General features: G+C 45.7%; 1 protein-coding gene across 1 annotated transcript; it reads right to left on the minus strand.

The window, feature by feature from the left end:
- Positions 1-1,198: 1,198 nt before the first annotated feature.
- On the minus strand, positions 1,199-18,227 carry GFRA3 (GDNF family receptor alpha 3). Its single transcript, XM_068534485.1, has 8 exons — positions 18,063-18,227; positions 11,402-11,689; positions 6,547-6,639; positions 4,927-5,239; positions 2,999-3,102; positions 2,697-2,831; positions 2,199-2,287; positions 1,199-1,984 (listed from the first exon to the last, which is right to left on the minus strand). The coding sequence occupies exons 1-8, from the start codon at positions 18,136-18,138 to the stop codon at positions 1,895-1,897; spliced, it is 1,188 nt and encodes a 395-aa protein (XP_068390586.1). The 5' UTR covers positions 18,139-18,227; the 3' UTR covers positions 1,199-1,894.
- Between the last annotated feature and the right edge of the window lie 724 nt (positions 18,228-18,951).

Here is an 18,951-nt window from a genome sequence, read left to right on the forward strand (position 1 = left end):
CAAGTCCATGTTATGCAGCTGATAAAAAGGACAATGTATTTTGAGCTCTACTCATGGACGTTGAAAAGTGTCTGTGACTTACACTTTGATAAGCAGTCTCTGACCTCACTTATATAAAATTATACATACCCATAGATTCTCATGTGCACAGATGTACAGGGAGTAGTTTGGAAGTTTGAGAATGGGATTTTAAAGATTTTAATTTTCTTCTTTATAACTATCTGTATTGTCCAAATTCTCTACAAAAACCATATGCTGTAACTGCTCACTTTTTTGAGTTCTATTTATCAGGCACAATGCTTTCACATGGATTATCTCATTCCTTGTGAGGTAGGTGCTCCACCTTTTCATGTTACAGATGTAGATAGTGAGCCCCAGAGAGGTTAAGCCCAAGGTCACGTAGCTAGTGAAGAATTAAATGAATTATGAATGTATTTGCACACAGTAGGGGCACAGTAGTACTTGGCACACAGTAGGGGCTCAGTAAATGAGGGTTATTATTACAATTATTGTACAGTACTCATCACACTGCACTGTTCTTATTGACTGTCTTGTCAGTTCCCCTGCTCTGATGTGTAAAAGGCTTGAAAATAGGATCTGCAAATAGGATTACCTTGGAATCTCCCACATCCAGCACAGTGTCTTGGAGAGCCAGCACTCATCAGATGCTTTTGGAAAGAGTGAGTGAATGAATTAACAGACAAATTTCTACAGCCCTATAAATATATTTTCCCATCTACTTTGGATGGGTAGCTGTTTCCTTATCCCAACTGGATTGCACATGAGTTCAAGGACCAGTCTCTCCTTTCCTCCAGCCCCCATTATGGTATGTAGCAGACCGATAACACAAGCAGGTGCTCAAATGCTGCGGTTGACTATGGACCCTCCCCCCTCAGCTCTGTGGCAGATCCCAGGCAGCATCCCCAAAATGGCTGGAGCTGGAACAGGTACCCGGTCCACAGCCTCACATAAGTTATTTTTCTTCCAACTCCATGTCAAGTACACAGAGAGGCTGAGAGACTTGCCTGGGGGTCACATAGCATCTGGTGGCAGGGTTGCTGTGTCTCCTAGATCACCTGGCCTGTGCTCTTGTGTCTGTAACACCCCCAGTTCTATATAAATTCACAGTATGAGACGATGGGAAAAGAGAAAAGTTTTAAGTTAAAATGTTTAATCATGATCCAAGAGGCTAAGGGGACTTTGGGACAGTAGCAGGAAGAAAGCAAGGCCCATATGCTCCAGCTCCTGAGGCTCAAATGTTCTGTAGGATCCCTGGGCAGGCAGTAGGTTCCCATCCCCCATTCAGAGGAGGAGACAAGGGGCCAAGAGTCTTGCTCCAGCTTTCCTCACCATGAGGAATGTCCTTCTAGGTTGCTTCAGAACACCCAGCCCTGCCTACCTGGAGAATGCAAGAAAGCGTGACTGATTTGTTAGAGCCTGGATGATCCCGGTGGGCAGAAGAAAGGAGTAAGGAGAGAGCCTGGTAGAGCTGGACACCACCAGAAGATATGGCTAAAGTCCTAAGGAGGGGCAGCCTGAGTCAGAAGTGAAGGGAATGACTCTGGCGGTCCAGTGGTTAGGACTCCGAGCTTTCACTGCCAAGGGCCCAGTTCAATCCCTGGTCGGGGAACTAAGATCCCAAAAGCCAAGCGGCATGGCCAAAAACAACAACAACAAAACAAAACAAAACAAAAAAAGAAGTGAAGAGAATGAGAACTAGGCTAGTCAGCTTCTACTGTGGCCTAATCTGGAGTCGACTGGAGGTGTTGGGTGGGGTCAGGGTTGCCATGCTGTGTACCGAACCTCCTTCCTGATGCTGTCCTTTCCTCACCCCTTGCAGGCTGCAGGTCAGCTGGGTGTGGTAGAGGGGAAGAGAGCCCCCAGGGAAGTCCAGCTACCAGAGGCTCAGGAGCAGAATCAAGGTAAGTGTAAAGGAGAAAAGAGAGGGCACCCAGGGCTGTGGCCTCAGAGCAGGGTTTTTGTTCTGTGGAAAAAATAAAATGGAGTCAGCTCCACCCTTTTCACCACCTTAGCCTCAGTCAAGGCCTGTCCTCCTCCCCTGAGGTGTCCGCTAGAGGTCTAAAGGATTCATGACCACAAGGAGTTCAACGCCCCCATCCAACCTCTTGCCTGCCTTGTCTGGGTTTCCCCCAGCTGGTCCAGTAAAGGTAGGAGGGGTGTAACAGAGGAGGCCCTACCTGGCGTTCCATCGGGGAAAAGGTAGAGGCTGTCCAGTCCTGGGAGAAGAGTTGGCTGTGAAAATGCATCTTAGCTGCAATGGCCTCCACTGAGGAGAGGAGAGAAGGAAGACTGAAAGCAGGCAGATGCTGGAGATCTCTCAGGCTCCCAAAGAAGGAAAGGGTATGTCTCAGGGACCCTGGGATATACAAGGGTGGGTGGGTGGCAGCTGGGAAAGGGATATTATCTCATTCTGCTTGCTATTGCTTGAGCTGAAGAGTGTCCCTAGGGCCCAGGCAAGTGAAGAGGCAGCTTGGCTGGGGATGGGGGTGGGTCACTCAGAGAATGGGAGAAGGCAGAAAGGCCCAGGCTGGGGAGATGTAAGCCTGTGCTGAGGAGGGGGCTGCTCTGTCTGCAGGAGATGGATGGAACCAGTGGTCCACAGAGCTGACCCTTTCCCTCTCCCTAGGTCAAGCTGAGCCAGCCATGGGGGCTGGGAGCAGGTGGAGAGCACTCACTGAGGCAGGGGTTTCGGGAGAAGGACTCTTCCAGCCGCTCACACTCCTCCTGCAGATTGCCACTGCCTCGGCAGGTGCAGCTTAAGGCAACACTGGCATTGACATTGCTGACAAAGTTGGGAGTCATGGCAGTCCCTATGGGGTGAAAAGAGGATTGTCAGTGCCTAAGCCAACCCTACCTTCAGCTCCCATCCTCTCCCACCTGTCTCAGGACCACTCCATGGGGGTTCAGTCTCCAGAGCATTTTCACCCCCCCAGGCTGGCCAACCTGTAGGTTTCCTAAACATGCCCCCCAGCCTCACCAATCAGCCCCATGTATGCTCGCAGACATTTGGACTGCTCTGTTGCACAGGTCCCTAGGATGTCCATGGGATGGCAGTGGGTCTGAAAATCCGCCAGGCGCGATCTGGAAGAAGGGAAATTTTAAGAGTCCCTGTTGATGGTCTGGCCTGCAGCCTTCACCTTGCCACAGTGTCACCTTGCTGCCCCTTTAGTTGAGATGTCCATCTTCATGCCAAATCTGCCTCTGCCTTTTTCAGAGCCTGGCCCATGGCTTCCTCCTCAGTGAAGCCTGCTCCTGTCACAATTAAATGCACCATCACCCCAGCCTCCACAGCATATCAGTTTGAATTTGGGCTCCACAATCCCTAATTATGAGATCTCAGGCAGTTTCTTTAGCCTCAATTTCCTTGACAGTAAATAGAGATGAAAATAACACTACCTTGTGGATTTTTGTGAGGATGAAGTAAGAGAATACATGTATAGCATTTAACACAGTGCCTGGTATACAGTGAGTGTTCAGTAAATGTCAGATATTATTATTTTTAACACTCATACTACAATAGGTAAAGCTGGTTATCTTCAGGGGATGGAATTATGAGTATATTTTTGTGTGTATATTTGTGCACTTTTCCTTACATTTTGCCTTGTGTTAGATTGGTGGTTTACTTATCTGTCATCCCCACTCAGCTGCAAACTCCTTGAAGGAAGGGAGAGTATCTTAGTCATCTAGCCCAGCACTTGTTATGTAACAGTAATAGTAATATTGGGTTGGCCAAAAAGTTCGTTCGGGATTTTTACATAAAAACCCAAACGAACTTTTTGGCCAACCCATAGCTCCCAGCATAATAACAGGCAGCATAACAGAGCCTTTAGGAGCACAGGCTCTAGGCCAGACTTCCTATGAAGGAAATCCAAACCTCATTAACAAACCTGACTTACTACCTAGGTGAATTTGAGCAAGTTATTTAACCTTTCTCTGCTGTGGTTTCTTCATCTGTAAACTGAGGATGATAAAAAAATAGTAATAGGGCTTCCCCGGTGGCACAGTGGTTAAGAATCTGCCTGCCAATGCAGGTGACACGGGTTCGAGCCCTGGTCTGGGAAGATCCCACATGCCGCGGAGCAACTAAGCCCGTGTGCCACAACTACTGAGCCTGCGCTCTAGAGCCCGCAAGCCACAGCTATTGAAGCCCACGTGCCACAACTACTGAAGCCTGTGCTTCGAGCCCATGCTCCGCAACAAGAGAAGCCAGCACAACGAGAAGCCCGCACAATGCAACAAAGAGTAGCCCCCACTCGCCGCAACTAGAGAAAGTCCACGTGCAGCAACAAAGACCCAATGCAGCCAAAAATAAATAAATAATTTTTTTAAAAAAAGTAATAATAGCAACTATCTTATAGGGTTCTTGTGAAGCTTAGATAAATTAATAGATGTTAAGTACTTAAAGTAGTACTTGGCCCATAGTAAGCTAAGTACTCAGTAAGTGTTAAGTATTATGATTTTTGAGAGCTCCATGTAATATCTTACAGAAGAGGAAGTGGGACTCAGAGAGGTAAAGTAACTTGCCCAAGGTTACAGAGAAGTAAGTAGTAGAACCAGGTTGCAAAACAAGGTTGGTGTCTGATTTTGTTTACCTGGAGAGAAAAAAGACTGTTAAGAAATGCTCCCCAAATTATGGTAGATTACCTCCAGGTGATGGGTTTTGAGTGCTATTTTAACACTGTTTTATATTTCCTAAAGGTTTTACACTCTTTCTATATAATTTTATTTTATTATATTTTATTTTTTTTTAGAAAAGAGTTTCAGAAAGTATCCAGGGTAACTACATGGTAAGGTCGGTTCACGGTGCCTTGCGGCAGGGAGGGTGGTTCAGACCCAGCCCTGCCCAGGAAGGAGGCGCGGAAGGAGTGGGGTCCACCCCATCCGCCCGCACCCAGCACCCGGCACCTGCACAGCGGGTCGGACACGCATATGTGCCACAGCTCCAGGCAGTTGGGGGCCTCCGATGGCAGTGAGCAGCTGGGGGCGATGGTGTTGCGCCGGCGCTGCCCGCAACCCTGGTCGGTGGGCGCGCACGGACACAGCAGCAGGCCCTGAGCGTGGGGCTCCGACGCCTTCTCGAAGAAGGAGCGCAGCTGCCTTTGGCAAGTGTGGCGCTGGCAGCGGGACCCAGAGCACGCCTCCCCGTATGCCTTGCGCAGCCGGTCACACTTGTCATTAAGAGTGCACAGCATGGCGAACTTGAGGCAGAGGTCCGAGTCTGGGGGGAGAGGGGCACCAAGTCAGCGGTCCTCTCTGCAGACCTGCAGCCCAGCCTCCCCAGGAATCCCGGCAACCCTCTGATTTCACAAGGACGGTAGTGGGAAGACACACCTATCAGGGAGGACTGCCCCGAATAAGGCCTTTCCCTCTACCCACAAACAGTATCTGGTATTCATGAGCCTCTCCCATCCTGCTCCTCTGCTTGCCTAGGTTTAAAAAAAAAAAAAGCCATATACATCTAACCAAACCCTTTCCTCAATCCTATGCAATGAGTGAGATCCCATGGTGGAAACTGTAACCAAGAGGCCCTACAACATTCTAAAGTACTTTCTGGGGAATTCCCTGGCAGTTCAGTGGTTAGGGCTCCCCACTTTCACTTCTGAAGCGTTCCACCCCTGGTGGGGGAACTAGGATCCTGCAATCCTCCTGGTGCAGAAAAGTACTTTCTGGATTGTCCACAGCAGATGCAACCAAATTCTATTTAGGATTTTGGTTCTGCAACTGTCTATTCTGCCCATCTTTCATTGATTGATGCATGCATAAAACCCCCCATACTCTGAGTCTTGGGAAATTATGGTGATATTTCTATTAACAGAATATTCCAGCAGTCAGAACAATGGAGTAACTGGAATAGGTTATTCCCAGATTCCCCGTAACCTAGAGTTTGTAATACATAAATCTCTATGCTTTTCTCTCAAAATTCTAATACAGTACTGACTGTACAATAAAGCTCACATCTTTCTCAAAAAGAGAGTGCATGTGTGTGTTCCTTTCCAATTAATACAACAGCCTCACTTTCCTGGAAGACATGCATCATAGTCCTTGCCAGACAGATGGATCCCCACCCTGAGTCACCCCTGAGGAGTCACGCTCTCTCTCACCATTTTCCCTGCCCAACACCTCACCCATCCCATTAGAATGGTTGAGAACAAGCAATTTCCTAGTCTTCAGGGACAAAAAGCTACTTTCCTGGCTGCCTCAAATTAGAGTAAATACTCCATTTCAGCACTTTTTTTTCTGGGACTGCTGCCACTCCCACCAAACCCTTTGTAGAGATCCACCTTTTGCAACCAGGGAGCTCTAATGGGCTCTCTTGGAATACCTCCCTAATAACTATTGCTCTGTGTTGACTTGTGAGACTAGATCATGCGGCATAGCTCAGACTCTCACCCTGAGAGTGCTTCTTTAGCTACCTGGCAGGCTAGAACTCTCCCCCTTCATTCTCCCAGCTTGTGTTCTCCACCAGCCACCCTTCCCTCAGGGTCCAGGCCCTCCCATATCCCAGCCCCAGCTTGCCTTCCACACCTGGTTTGAGCATGTTCAGTTTGCTGAGATTCATTTTCCAGGGTTTTCTGGTCACTGTGTCTTCATAGGGAGAGACATCCAGCTCATAGTCACCTAGAGACAAGATGGGGAGCACCAGAATCCTGAGGATGGGGCTGGGGGTGGGAGCAGGAGGGATTGAGGCTGCTGGAGAAAAAGAAAAGGCACAGTCTCTACCTAAATAGCTGCACGCTGGGCAGAGGAGAGAAAAAGAACAGGGCCATAAAGGTATAGGCTAGGCTTGACAAACAAACTGGGTTTAATGATAAGAATAATAAAGCTACTGTTTGTTGAGCACACTGTGTACTGGGCACTATGGTGCAAGTGGAAAAAAAAATATATATATATATACATACAATTTCACTTAGTCTTCATAGAAGTCTTTGGGTAGGTAAAGGGAAACTGAGGATAAGAGAGATTAATGCACTTGCTCAAGTTCACATGAGCTAGTAAATGGAGCCGGGATTTGAAACCTGGATTACCTGACTTCACAGTCTCTGCTCCTAACTACTACAAATATTGCCTGTAGGCACATAAGCAGGCAAGGGGACTCTGTCTTGTTTTCTCTTGCTATTGGAGAAGGGGCAGTGGTGGACTCTGTTCCAGGCCTGACCACTTGGCTATGGAGATGCATTGCATGCTGAGGTGATGCAAATGAGACTAGGTCTGGAACTGAACCTGACTGAGAAAAGCAGAGAAGGGAGAGAAATGATCTGAAAGGAAACACATCTCTTTCAAACACCCCATCGGGCTGTGGGCTCCTTAAGACCTTATAAAATCACTAGGTCTTATAAAATCACTGCATACACAACATTGTTAACCAACTATACTTCAATTAAAAAAACAAGATCACTGCATAGCTCATACGCATGGTAGGTGCTCAATAAATGTTGAAGACAGAGGTGAGCTTGCAGGGATGTCACCCAATAGGCCTTTGTGAATATGTCTTTAGGAGGGAAGGGATATAGATGATATCAAGCAAACAGGAAAGGATGGTTTGGATGCTTGTAAAGACCTGGGAGCTCCCAAGGGAAAAGAGGGGGAGACAAGAGGATTCAGGGAGAAGTCTCAGTGGAAGTTCTAAAAGAGAAGTGATTAGGATGAGGAGTGGAAATCAGGGAACAAGGAGAGTTTGTTTCCAATTGCTTGCTGTGGGAGGATTATACAACCTCACCTGTTGCCTTGTGACTTTTAGGTCCCCATGAGAGGACTGTACTTTCCCACGCTACTGTAAGGCTTGGCCATGTGACTTGCTTTGGCCTGCGGATTGTGAGCTAAAGAGGCAAAATCACCTCTAAGTTTCAAGAACTATCATGTGATCCTGCTTGGCTCTTTTCCATCTACCATCCTGGATCCTCAAATGAAGAAGACAGGTGGAGCAAAGACAAAACCAACTCATGGGACTTCCCTGGTGGCGCAGTGGTTAAGAATCCGCCTGCCAATGCAGGGGACACGGGTTCGATCCCTGGTCCAGGAAGATCCCACATGCCGTGGAGCAACTAAGCCCGTGCGCCACAACTACTGAGCCTGCGTTCTAGAGCCCGTGCTCTAGAGCCCGCGAGCCACAACTACTGAAGCCCACATGCCTAGAGCCCGTGCTGTGCAACAAGAGAAGCCAGCGCAATGAGAAGCCCGCGCACCGCAACGAAGACCCAACACAGCCAAAAATAAATAAATAAATAAATAAATAAATAAATAAATAAATAAATAAATAAATAAATAAATAACAAAATTGTCCTCCAAAGCCAACTCATGGAAGCCCACAGCAGATGTGTAACATGAACAAAAGATATATTTTTGTTGGTGAAAGCCAGAGATTTGGGGTTGGTTGCATAATGTAGCAAATTCTTATTAAAAACATAATTGGTCATATAATGGAATCTAAAAATATAAAATGGTTCTGATGCACCTAGGGGCAGGACAGGAATAAAGACGCAGACATAGAGAGTGGACTTGAGGACACGGGGAGGAGGAAGGGTAATCTGTGATGCAGTGAGAGAGTAGCATTGACATATATACACTACCAAATGTAAAATAGCTAGCTAGTGGGAAGCAGCTGCATAGCACAGGGAGATCAGCTCAGTGCTTTGTGACCACCTAGAGGGTTGGGACAGGGAGGGTGGGAGGGAGACACAAGAGGGAGGGGATATATGTATACATATAGCTGATTCACTTTGTTATACAGCAGAAACTAACATAACATTGTAAAGCAATTATACTCCAATAAAGATGTTAAAAAATGTAATTGGTATCTAGAAATGGAGTGCTGAAGTAACAAAAAAAGATCTAAAATACATGGTATTGGCTTTGGGACTAGGTAGTGGGTGGTGAATAAGCTGTTACTGGGGGCTGGGAAGATGGCAGCCCTCATTATGCAGTGGCAAAGCATTTGGTAAAATCGTTGCCTGCAGTAACTTGGAAGGAAGATGATGTACTGAGTGAGCTTGTGCTTTAAGGGGAAGAAGCTGAGAAGCTGAAGATTACTAATATGTCTTGATTGCTGATAGCCACACTTGGCATGGTACTACGAGAAAGATATAAGCTCAGAGAACTGACCAGTTTACACACAGAGAGGAAACAGAAAAGAAAGAATACAGAAATTCTAGGACCTGCAAAATTAAGAAATGCAACTCCTTCTCATATTCAAATGGTAAAAGGTAAAATTGAAAAATTCATTGAGTAATAAGGTCGATTACAACTCAGCCTTGGGGCAAAGACCAATTCAAGTTTGTGGCTATCATGCCCTTTGTGGAGATCTCTCTGTTAAGACAATATCCAATAAATCCTGCCTGTTGGACAAATGTTCTCAGGGAAAAAAGACTAAGATAGTGGCTCTCCCACAGAAGCTTGATAAGGGCAAGGTACCTCTAATTAGGTCTCAAAAGAGATGTATGTCTTGAAAGGGATTATAGGAAAGGCTACTGGCACATGAGGTGACAGAAATCAGACATAAAACGCAATTATGTTTTGAGAGAGTTGTACTGCTAAGAGCCACCAGCCTGGATTAAAAGAGACTCTATTTGAGACTTAAGATGCTCCAACATTCCTCAGGTAGGAAGCAAGTGGAGAATGCTACTCAGTCCCTAAGGAGGTCATAGTCTCCAATGCCCTTTCCAGATGTAGCCCAAGAAAATAATGGAAAACGAAGGACATCCCAGGGGGCTGGGAAACTCCTGGGCTTTTTGCTCCCCAATGAGCAAAAGCAGGGCCTTATTAAAGAGCAATCCCTACTCCCAGAGAAGACGGCCCTTGCAACAATTGTGTGGCAGGACTTCAGAACTGCTGTGAATCAACGTCTGCTGTGTGCTTCCCATTACTCCTCTTTCTGAGAGAGTTTGTTGTGCTTCTCCTGTCCCCATTCCATTACTATATATTGAGTATAGATGGGAAGCAGATGACTTTTTTTTTTTAAATTTATCTATTTATCTGTATTTTTGGCTGTGTTGGGTCTTCATTGCTGTGCGCAGGCTTTCTCTAGTTGCAGCGAGCGGGGCTACCCTTCATTGAGGTGCACGGGCTTCTCATTGTCGTGGCTTCTCTTGTTGCAGAGCATGGACTCTAGGCGTGCGGGCTTCAGTAGTTGTGGCACGCGGGCTCTAGAGTGTAGGCTCAGTAGTTGTGGTGCAGGGGCTTAGCTGCTCTGCGGCATGTGGGATCTTCCCGGACCAGGGCTCGAACCCCTGTCCCCTGCATTGGCAGGTGGATTCTTAACCATTGCGCCACCAGGGAAGCCCAGCAGATGACTTTTTAGTGCATAGGTTTCTAGATTAAGAGAAACCACATCCAGACCTGATATAGAAATTATCACAAGATCCTAGACTTGGAGCCTGATGTCCTGCTTAGATGGAATTCTTAGGCACCTTCCTTAGAAAGTGAGTAGGTATATTTTGCTTGTGAAAGGGAGGGAAATGAATGACCAACTGGTGGACTATGGTAGATTGCATTATTGTTTACAATTATTTTTGTCCTCCCTGTAAGACTATACATCTTCATTTATTGCCATGTGATTTTCAGTGTCCCCTGTGGGAAGAGTATACTTCCCCTTCCCACTGATGTCAGGTTTGACCACGTGATTTGCTTTGTCAATGGAATGTGAGCAGAAGTATTTTATGTAACATCTGAGCAGAAGCTTTTAAAGGCATCAAATGGTTCTGCCATTGCTCATTTCCCTCTGCCATGAGAAGGGAACATCCCAGGTAGAGGCTGTACTGGATCCCAGAATGAAGAGGACACATAACACAGCCAAGACAGAACATGAGCAAGAACTTAACCTTTGTTTTACAAGACCCTGTTGTGTTGCTGCAGCATAGTCTAGTAAAAGCTGACTGATACAGAAAGGGATCTCGAAAGTCAGAGGAAGTTCCTCTCTTTGGCTCTTCCAGTGCCTTCCGTCTTTTACCATCTCGTCTGGTTAATGAATATCCTCTCTGTTAAAGGCTGGACCAGGACACTGCCTCCCAGTCTCTCTGAACCTATGGATTATGTTGTATTTGCAGCCTGTTTATGAGTTAAGACCATTTCCCTCCATTTCCTCTCCATATCCGTCTGTTCCAGGAGCTCCCCATGTTGGGCCTTAGCCTGGTTCAGAGACCTTCCAAGAGGCAGCTACATGTTTCCAGATTAAAAAAAAGGGGGAAGTAGTGAGAAGGGAGGGCAGTACTGTGGGGCCCAAAAGCATACTGCCAATTCCTCCTTCCATTTTTTACTGACATCAAATGCAGAGCTTCATTATCATCCCTGTCAGAATCTACCATGTGGCCCATATCCAGCAGGATTAAAAAACAACTCCCAAGAGCCATCTTCCCTAGCTTAGCCCACTCTAGGATAGGGGCCTCACCAAGGCTACGGGCAGGGTGAACGGTCCAGTAGATGTCCAGGCAGGTAGCTTGGTTCTTCATGCGCCGATGGCATGTGCAGCTCATCAGAGAGCTATTCCTGAGCTGCTGTGCTGCCTCCATGCAGTCCTCAGGGACCGAAGGCTCCTCTGCAGGTGATGAGGTGCTTATACTAGAGGCACAGGAATTCAAGTAGTGGTAGGTAGCATTGCAAGTGGGATCGGCCTGGCACTTCCTCCTGGCCTGGATACAGCTGTTCATGAGCCGGCCTTCTGTGGGGAGGTGGTCCCCTATGGAGGGAGAGAGACCAAATGAGGCTCACATAAGGTCAGAGTAGCTGTCTGGGAGAACCTAGTCATAAGGTAGGGTGGGGGGATTCTGGATGAAATCTTTAGCCGGAAAGTCTTGGGGTGGCACAAAGGCCTTTAGCGGGGAGAAAGAAGTCCAGTAGGAGTAGAGGGTCTGCAGCTGTCACAATCTGGACAGAAGAGATCAGGCTCAAGAAGAGGTGGGGGTTTGATGAAGACAAGCTGCTCAGCCTCCTGGGAGGGGGAGGGGGACATTATTTGAAGCTGAGCCTGATGGCCCAGCCAGGCACTGGGAAGAGGGCCCTGAGCAGAGCTATGCCATGGACAGGGCTAGCATCATAACCAGAGAGTTGAGAATGTGCATGGGAGTGCTAAATGACAGTTAGCAACAACTCTGAGTCTTCCATTAAAAGTCACTTAAGGGGAATTCTCTGGCGGTCCAGTGGTTAGGACTCGGCACTTTCACTGCCGGGGCCCAGGTTTGATCCGTGGTCAGGGAATGAAGATCCTACAAGCCGCGCAGCGCGGCAAAAAAAAAAAAAAAAAAGTCACTTAAAAATACCTTACAGTGGGAACTGGTTGGGGTTGGGGTGGGGGGCTTTTATAGATTCTGTCACTCACTCAGGAATATCAAGGTTGGTTATAGTTCAGCTCTGGAGAAAGGCCCTGCACCCTAGGACTTAGGGTCCCTATCAAGTGGTAATAGCACACCATCATCCCCCAGTTTTTCAAGGCAGAACATCTAGGAGTCATTCTGAATTCTTCTCTTTCCTTCACATTCTATGTTCAATCCATTAAGTCCTGTCAACTCCACTACATATCTGGAATCTGTCCACTTCTCTCCACATCTATCACCACCTCCTTAGCTCAAGCCACCATCAACTCTTGTCTGAACTAGTTGAGAGTCCTTATTGGTCTCAGTGATTCCACCTTCCAAATTCATTCTACCATACCATTCAGCCATCTTTTTTTGCTTTCCAGCTTTATGGAGATATAATTGACATACGACATTGTTTAAGCTTTAGGTATACAACATGATGATTTATGTATATATTGTAAAATGTTACCACAATAAGATTAGATGTGTTAACAATAAGATGTGTTAAAATTAATACATCCTTCACTTCACATAATTACCTTTCTTTTTGTTGTTGCATTCATCTTTTTTAAGAACTTTTTTAGGTTGGAAAACATTTTTATTGGGGTAAAATTCATGCCTGGCGATCATTCTGAAATGTATAGAAATAGCAAATCACTATGTTGTACACCAGGAACATAGTACTGTAGGTCAATTATACTTCAAAAACAAACTCATAGGAAAATAAATCAGATTTGCAGTTACCAGAGGCAGAGGGTGGGGAGGGAGAACTGGATGAAGGTAGTCAAAAGGTATAAACTTTACTTTAAAAAGAAAAAGAGAAAGAAAAAAATTCATGCAACATAAAATTAATTATCTTAAAGGGTACAGTTAAATGGCATTTAGTACATTCACCATGCTATACAAGCATCACTTCTAATTCGATTCATTTTCATCACCCTAATAGGAAGCCCATACCCATTAAACTGTCACTTTCCATTTCCCTAGTATCCCTTTCCCCTAGTATCTGGCAACCACTAGTCTGCTTTCTGTCTCTACACATTTACCTATTCTAGTATTTCATGTAAATAGAACCATAAAATATATACTCTTTTGTATCTAGCTTCTTTCACCTAACATGCTGTTTTCAAGGCTCATCCACATTGTGGCATATATCAATATTTCATTCTTTCTTATGAATAATATTTAATTGTATGGATATACCATATTTTGTTTACCTAAACATTAGTTGATGTACATTTGGGTTGTTTCCACCTTTTGGTTATTGTGAACAGTGTTAAGTGAAGAATCATGTACAAGTATTTGCTTGAATACCTGTATTCATTTCTCTTGGGTGTATACGCAGGAGTGGAATTACTGGGTCATACGTAATTCTATGTTTAACTTTTTGATGAACCACCAAATTGTTTTCCACAGTGGCTGCCCCATTTTACATTCCTACTAGCAATGCATGAGGGTGGTTCCAATTGCTCTACATACTTGCCAACTTGTGTTTTCTGTTTTTTGCTCTGTTTTTATAGCCATCCTTGTGGGTGTGAGGTAGTATCTCACTGTGGTTTTCACTTGCATTTCTCTAATAACTAATGATATTGAGCATATTTTCATGTGTTTGTTAGCCATTTGTATATCATGTTTGGTAATAAATTAATTAAAGTATAACATATAGAAAAATACATAAATCAAAAGTATATAGTTTAATTTCAAATTATATACACCTGTGTAACCAGATTCCCCAGGTAAAGAACCAGAACATTACCAGCACCCCAGAAGCCATCTGCCAGTCACCATCTTCCCAACGAAGCAAATATAATACAATATCCTGATGTCTAACATTAGCAATTTGTTTTGCCTGTTTTTCAATCATACAACGTGTGCTTTTGGTGTTTTGGCTTCTTTTGCTCAATATTACGTTTCTGAAATTCACCCACACTGATAAGTATAGTTGTAAATAGCTTATTTTCACTGCTGTATAGCAATCCATTGTGTGAATATAACATAATTCTAATACTGACTAGCATTATATGGGATCATCTCTTAAAAACTGCAAATCAGATGATCTCATTTCTCTGCTTAAATCCCTCCAACAGCTTCCATTGAACTTAGGTTAAGATTTAGTTTATGTGCCTTGGTTTACAAAGCCTTGTAAAGACCTGGTCCCTGCCTACCTCTCTAATCTTACCTCCTAGCTCTCTCTTCCTCTCCCACTTCCCTCCATCTGCACTGGCCTTCTTTCTGTTTTGAATGCTCTTCCACCTGATCTTCACATGGCTGGGCCCTTCCGGTCATTCAGTGTCATCTCACAAAGGCCATCCCCAACCAACCAATGTAAAATAGCCCCCCAGCTACTCTAACATACTGTTGTTCCAATTCTCTGCATAGCACTTATCACCACTTGATATTTTTTTACTTCATTTTTTATTATCTCCCCGGCTAGACTTCCACGTCTATCTTGTCACTACTCTGTTGCCAGTGCCTAGAACAGGGCTTGTTCTTTGTAAGCTCCTACTAATATTTAAAAAATGACCACATAACAGAGACATTTTGTGAGCCACCCTGATAACTTCTCTGGGCCCCTTCTCTTTACTTATAATCAAAGAGTCCCAAAATTAGGAGGGGCCTCTGAGTTTAGGTAGTCCAACCTTCTCTTCCAATCACATAATAATCAATTAGATTACTTATTAAAATGCAGATTTCTGAGCCCTAGCACGAACTACCAAATCAGAACCTCTGGTGATAAAGCCTGGGAATCTGAATTTTAGTAAGTTTACTGGAGAGAATGATGTAACCTAAAGTTTGAGAATTGGTGCCATATCCAATGTGTAAAAAAAGACAGGATCAGTAGTACTGATTTTTCCTTTTGCTTCAGGTTCCAATATGCCTCAGCATGGCATTATTACTCTTTTAATTTAAAAATTTGGTATTTTGTTCATAATGGATTTTTGGTATTAATTTTGATTTTTAAAAAGGGGGTTGGATTAAACCAGAGTTTCTCAGTGCACGGGATGGGGAAGAGAGAGGATGGGCCCCTTTTGGGGGTGTATCAGAATTTCCAAAGGGAATGTGAGGTTCAAAAAAGCATATTTACAGAACTACTAGAGAATGGACTTGAGGATACGGGGAGGGAGATGGGTAAGCTGGGACAAAGTGAGAGAGTGGCATGGATATATATACACTACCAAACGTAAAATAGATAGCTAGTGGGAAGCAGCCGCATAGCACAGGGAGATCAGCTCGGTGCTTTGTGACCACCTAGAGGGGTGGGATAGGGAGGGTGGGAGGGAGGGAGACACAAGAGGAAAGAGATATGGGGACATCTGTATATGTATAACTGATGCACTTTGTTATAAAACAGAAACTAACACACCATTGTAAAGCAATTATACTCCAATGAAGATGTTAAAAAAAATCACATAAAAAAAAGCATATTTGACAATTTCATATGTGGAAGATGAACAAAAAAACTTTTTTTAATGCAACTAGTTTTTTTATTAAATTTTTAATTTTTTTTTATTTTTTTATTTTTATTTTTTTAAATAAATTTATTTATTTTATTTATTTATTTTTGGCTGCGTTGGGTCTTTGTTGCTGTGTGTGGGCTTTCTCTAGTTGTGGCGAGCGGGGGCTACTCTTTGTTGCGGTGCGCGGGCTTCTCATTGCGGTGGCTTCTCCTGTTGCAGAGCACGGGCTCTAGGCGCGCGGGCTTCAGTAGTTGTGGCACGTGGGCTCAGTAGTTGTGGCTCGCGGGCTCTAGAGTGCAGGCTCAGTAGTTGTGGCACACGGGCTTAGTTGCTCCATGGCATGTGGGATCTTCCCGGCCCAGGGCTCGAACCCGTGTGCCCTGCATTGGCAGGCGGATTCTTAACCACTGTGCCACCAGGGAAGCCTAAATTTTTTATTTTATATTGGAGTATAGTTGATTAACAATGTGTTAGTTTCAGGTGCACAGCAAAGTGATTCAGTTATACATATACATGTATCTATTCTTTTTCAAATTCTTTTCCTATTTAGGCTGTTAAATAATATTGAGCAGAGTTCCCTGTGCTATACAGTAGGTCCTTGTTGGTTATCCATTTTAAATATAGCAGTGTGCACATGTCAATCCCAAACTCCCTAACTATTCCTCCCTCCAACCCTTCCCACCTGCTAACCATAAGTTCGTTCTCTAAGTCTATGAGTCTGTTTCTGTTCTGTAAGTTCATTTGTATCATTAAAAAAATTCTGAAATTTCAAAATTTATTTAAGGAAGACAGAGTTTTATCTTTATCAGAAAGGGACATGGATTTAAACAGTTTGAGAAATGCTGAATGTTTAAGATGTTACTTCTGGTAGGTACCCAGAAAGTGCTTGCTGAAAGAAGCGTAGCAGGTCCAAGTCTCATTGCTTTAACTGGACTAAACATTGAGTCGTAACAATTTTCAAAAGTAAACCTCTCTCATTTCTAAGCTGATAGTTCACCAGGTCTGAGTAGTAGTAGATTTAAGGGCATTGCAGCTCAACAAAAGAAGGTGGCGGTCATGTTAAGTTTCATCATTAACAGGTGGTAACTTGTTCCACTAAATTGGTCATGAGGAAGGTATTTAAAGTTTACCCCTGATCCTGACATACAGCCATACTGTTAGGGTTAGTGAAATTTCCTGGGCAGTCCAATCAGATCGGTGATGTCTTGCTGCTCTGATTTACTAATGAAGTCAGTCTGGACAGACCAATACTTTCCTTCCTTCCTTCCATATCTGTCTCTCAGCCAAGATTGCACTTCTGCAGTCCTACTTTGTGGACTGAGGTCATGTGTAGATATGTGGTCTCTGACTCACGATTCCCTCCAGGCAGGCTCTGGACAGGAGCCCCACAATGAGATTCCATGCACCCATCCCACTCCCAAAGGCCACATGCATGCTCCTTGGGGGAATGGCATAGTTCTAAAACCCGGCCTTGAACTATGTATTCCACAAAACACCTATTGTGGATTTATAACACAGCAAGGCACTGTGCTGGGCAGCTTGCACGGAAAGGCCATCTTGCCCACTAGTGAGTTTTCTGCTCCAATTAAAATAATAATAAAGTATATCCTGAAGAGGGGGTTTGTTGATGGTGAGCAATATTCTCACCAATATTCACACAACCAAATAATGATGTTGGCAAGTTCTGGGAAGCAGTTTTCAACCTTAATTTGTGACGTCAGTTGTGTTTGTTTGTTTTTTCCGTGAAAGTGCAGAGTGCTAACCACTGGACGGCCAGGGAGTTCCCAATGACAAGTCAGTCCTAACAAAAACTTCTCCAGCTTCACCTGTACCTAGTATCCACTTCCGCAGTCCTTATATGGGGTGGAACAGGTGAAGCCCACGTGGAGCAAAAGGCAGTCCTGCTTCTGACTCTCCCCGCCTCCTAGAGATGCTGTAGTGGTAGTGGCCCGGCTGCTGGCTGTTCTGTGACTGTATAGACGCACCTCAAAAGGGGGAAGAGGGGGAACCAGGAGCGAAGAGATGCTTGGGTGCCCTGGTCATGGCTGGCACTCAAGCTACAAGTTCAGTCACTGGACTAGGCGTGGAACCCAGGCCCTTCCTGACACCCTGGGCTTCCTCCTCCAGTTCCCCCGGCTCGGACAGACGGACGCCCCTTACCAGGGAGCAGTGCGGGGCCTGAGACCTCCCTGGGCACTGGTGCCGGGACCCCACCTACACGGTCACCACCACCACTCACCACCACCCCAGCCCCCGCCCCAGCCGGAGTGGGCTCCGCGGACGCACAGACGACACTCACCCGCTCGGAGCAGCAGTGGCAGCAGCATCAGCAGGAGCGCAGGCAGCAGCGGTCGTGGGCTCGGGGGGCGTGCCATTGGCGGGGTGCGCACGCCGACTGTCGGCGTCCCAGGGCGCTCTGCCTGCACCAGACGCGGCGTGCCCTCTCCCCTCGCGCTGGAGCTCCGCGAGCGGGGCTCCTCCGCCGGCGCCTCCCACCACCGCCTCCCGCCCCGCCTCGCGCGCGCGGCGCCAACACGCTCCCACCCAGGGTCCCGGGCGCCGCCCTCCAACTTCGAAGTGGACGGACGCACCACGCCGACTCTCCTGCTGGACCGGCAAGGCGGGGGTGAGGGCGAGCGAGGGCACGCGCCCCGGAGCGGCCGGTCTTTGGCTCTGAAGAGTGCTCCACCCCAGCCGGCCCACATGCTGTCGGCCGCCAACTTCGTTTAGAGGAGGACTTCTACCCAAGACAGTGTGGAAGCTGTCAATGGAAACTCGCCATCTCTGGGGTCCAGATATTTATTTAAAAAAAAAAAAAAAAATCCTGTCTCACTTTCCGGAATCCCCTCTACCACCAAGGAACAACCAACCCAAATGAAATAACAAAACTTGAACAAACGCACAAGGGCACTTGCGTTTCAAGTATATTTTTTCTTTTAGAATTTGCACATCTATGATTTCATTTCGACTCGTAAATATCTTCAAGGGTGAGATTCGGTTGTTGTTATTAACCCCAAGATTCTGCAAAGATGGGTCCCAGACAGGTGAAATGGCTTTGCTGGGAACAAACCTGAGGCCAGATCCCAGGACCTTTGCCAGACTAGACTCCTCCAAAATTCAGCCCTTTCAGTGTCATGAGGGAGGATGGAAGGATCAAACTTCCCTCAGACTAAATTGTAGAGATTTCC

Source organism: Eschrichtius robustus, chromosome 2 (genome assembly GCF_028021215.1).
Source record: "Eschrichtius robustus isolate mEscRob2 chromosome 2, mEscRob2.pri, whole genome shotgun sequence".
NCBI classification, from domain to species: Eukaryota; Metazoa; Chordata; class Mammalia; order Artiodactyla; family Eschrichtiidae; genus Eschrichtius; species Eschrichtius robustus.

Excerpts from the sequence above, each read along its gene's own strand:
- GFRA3 (XM_068534485.1), bottom strand. The coding sequence starts at position 18,138 with ATGGCACGCCCCCCGAGCCCACGACCGCTGCTGCCTGCGCTCCTGCTG. Across the intron at positions 5,240-6,546 it reads ACTGAACATGCTCAAACCAG|ACTCGGACCTCTGCCTCAAG; the intron begins GTGTGGAAGGCA and ends CTCTCCCCCCAG. Across the intron at positions 1,985-2,198 it reads TTTCCCCGATGGAACGCCAG|AACAAAAACCCTGCTCTGAG; the intron begins GTAGGGCCTCCT and ends TTTTTTCCACAG.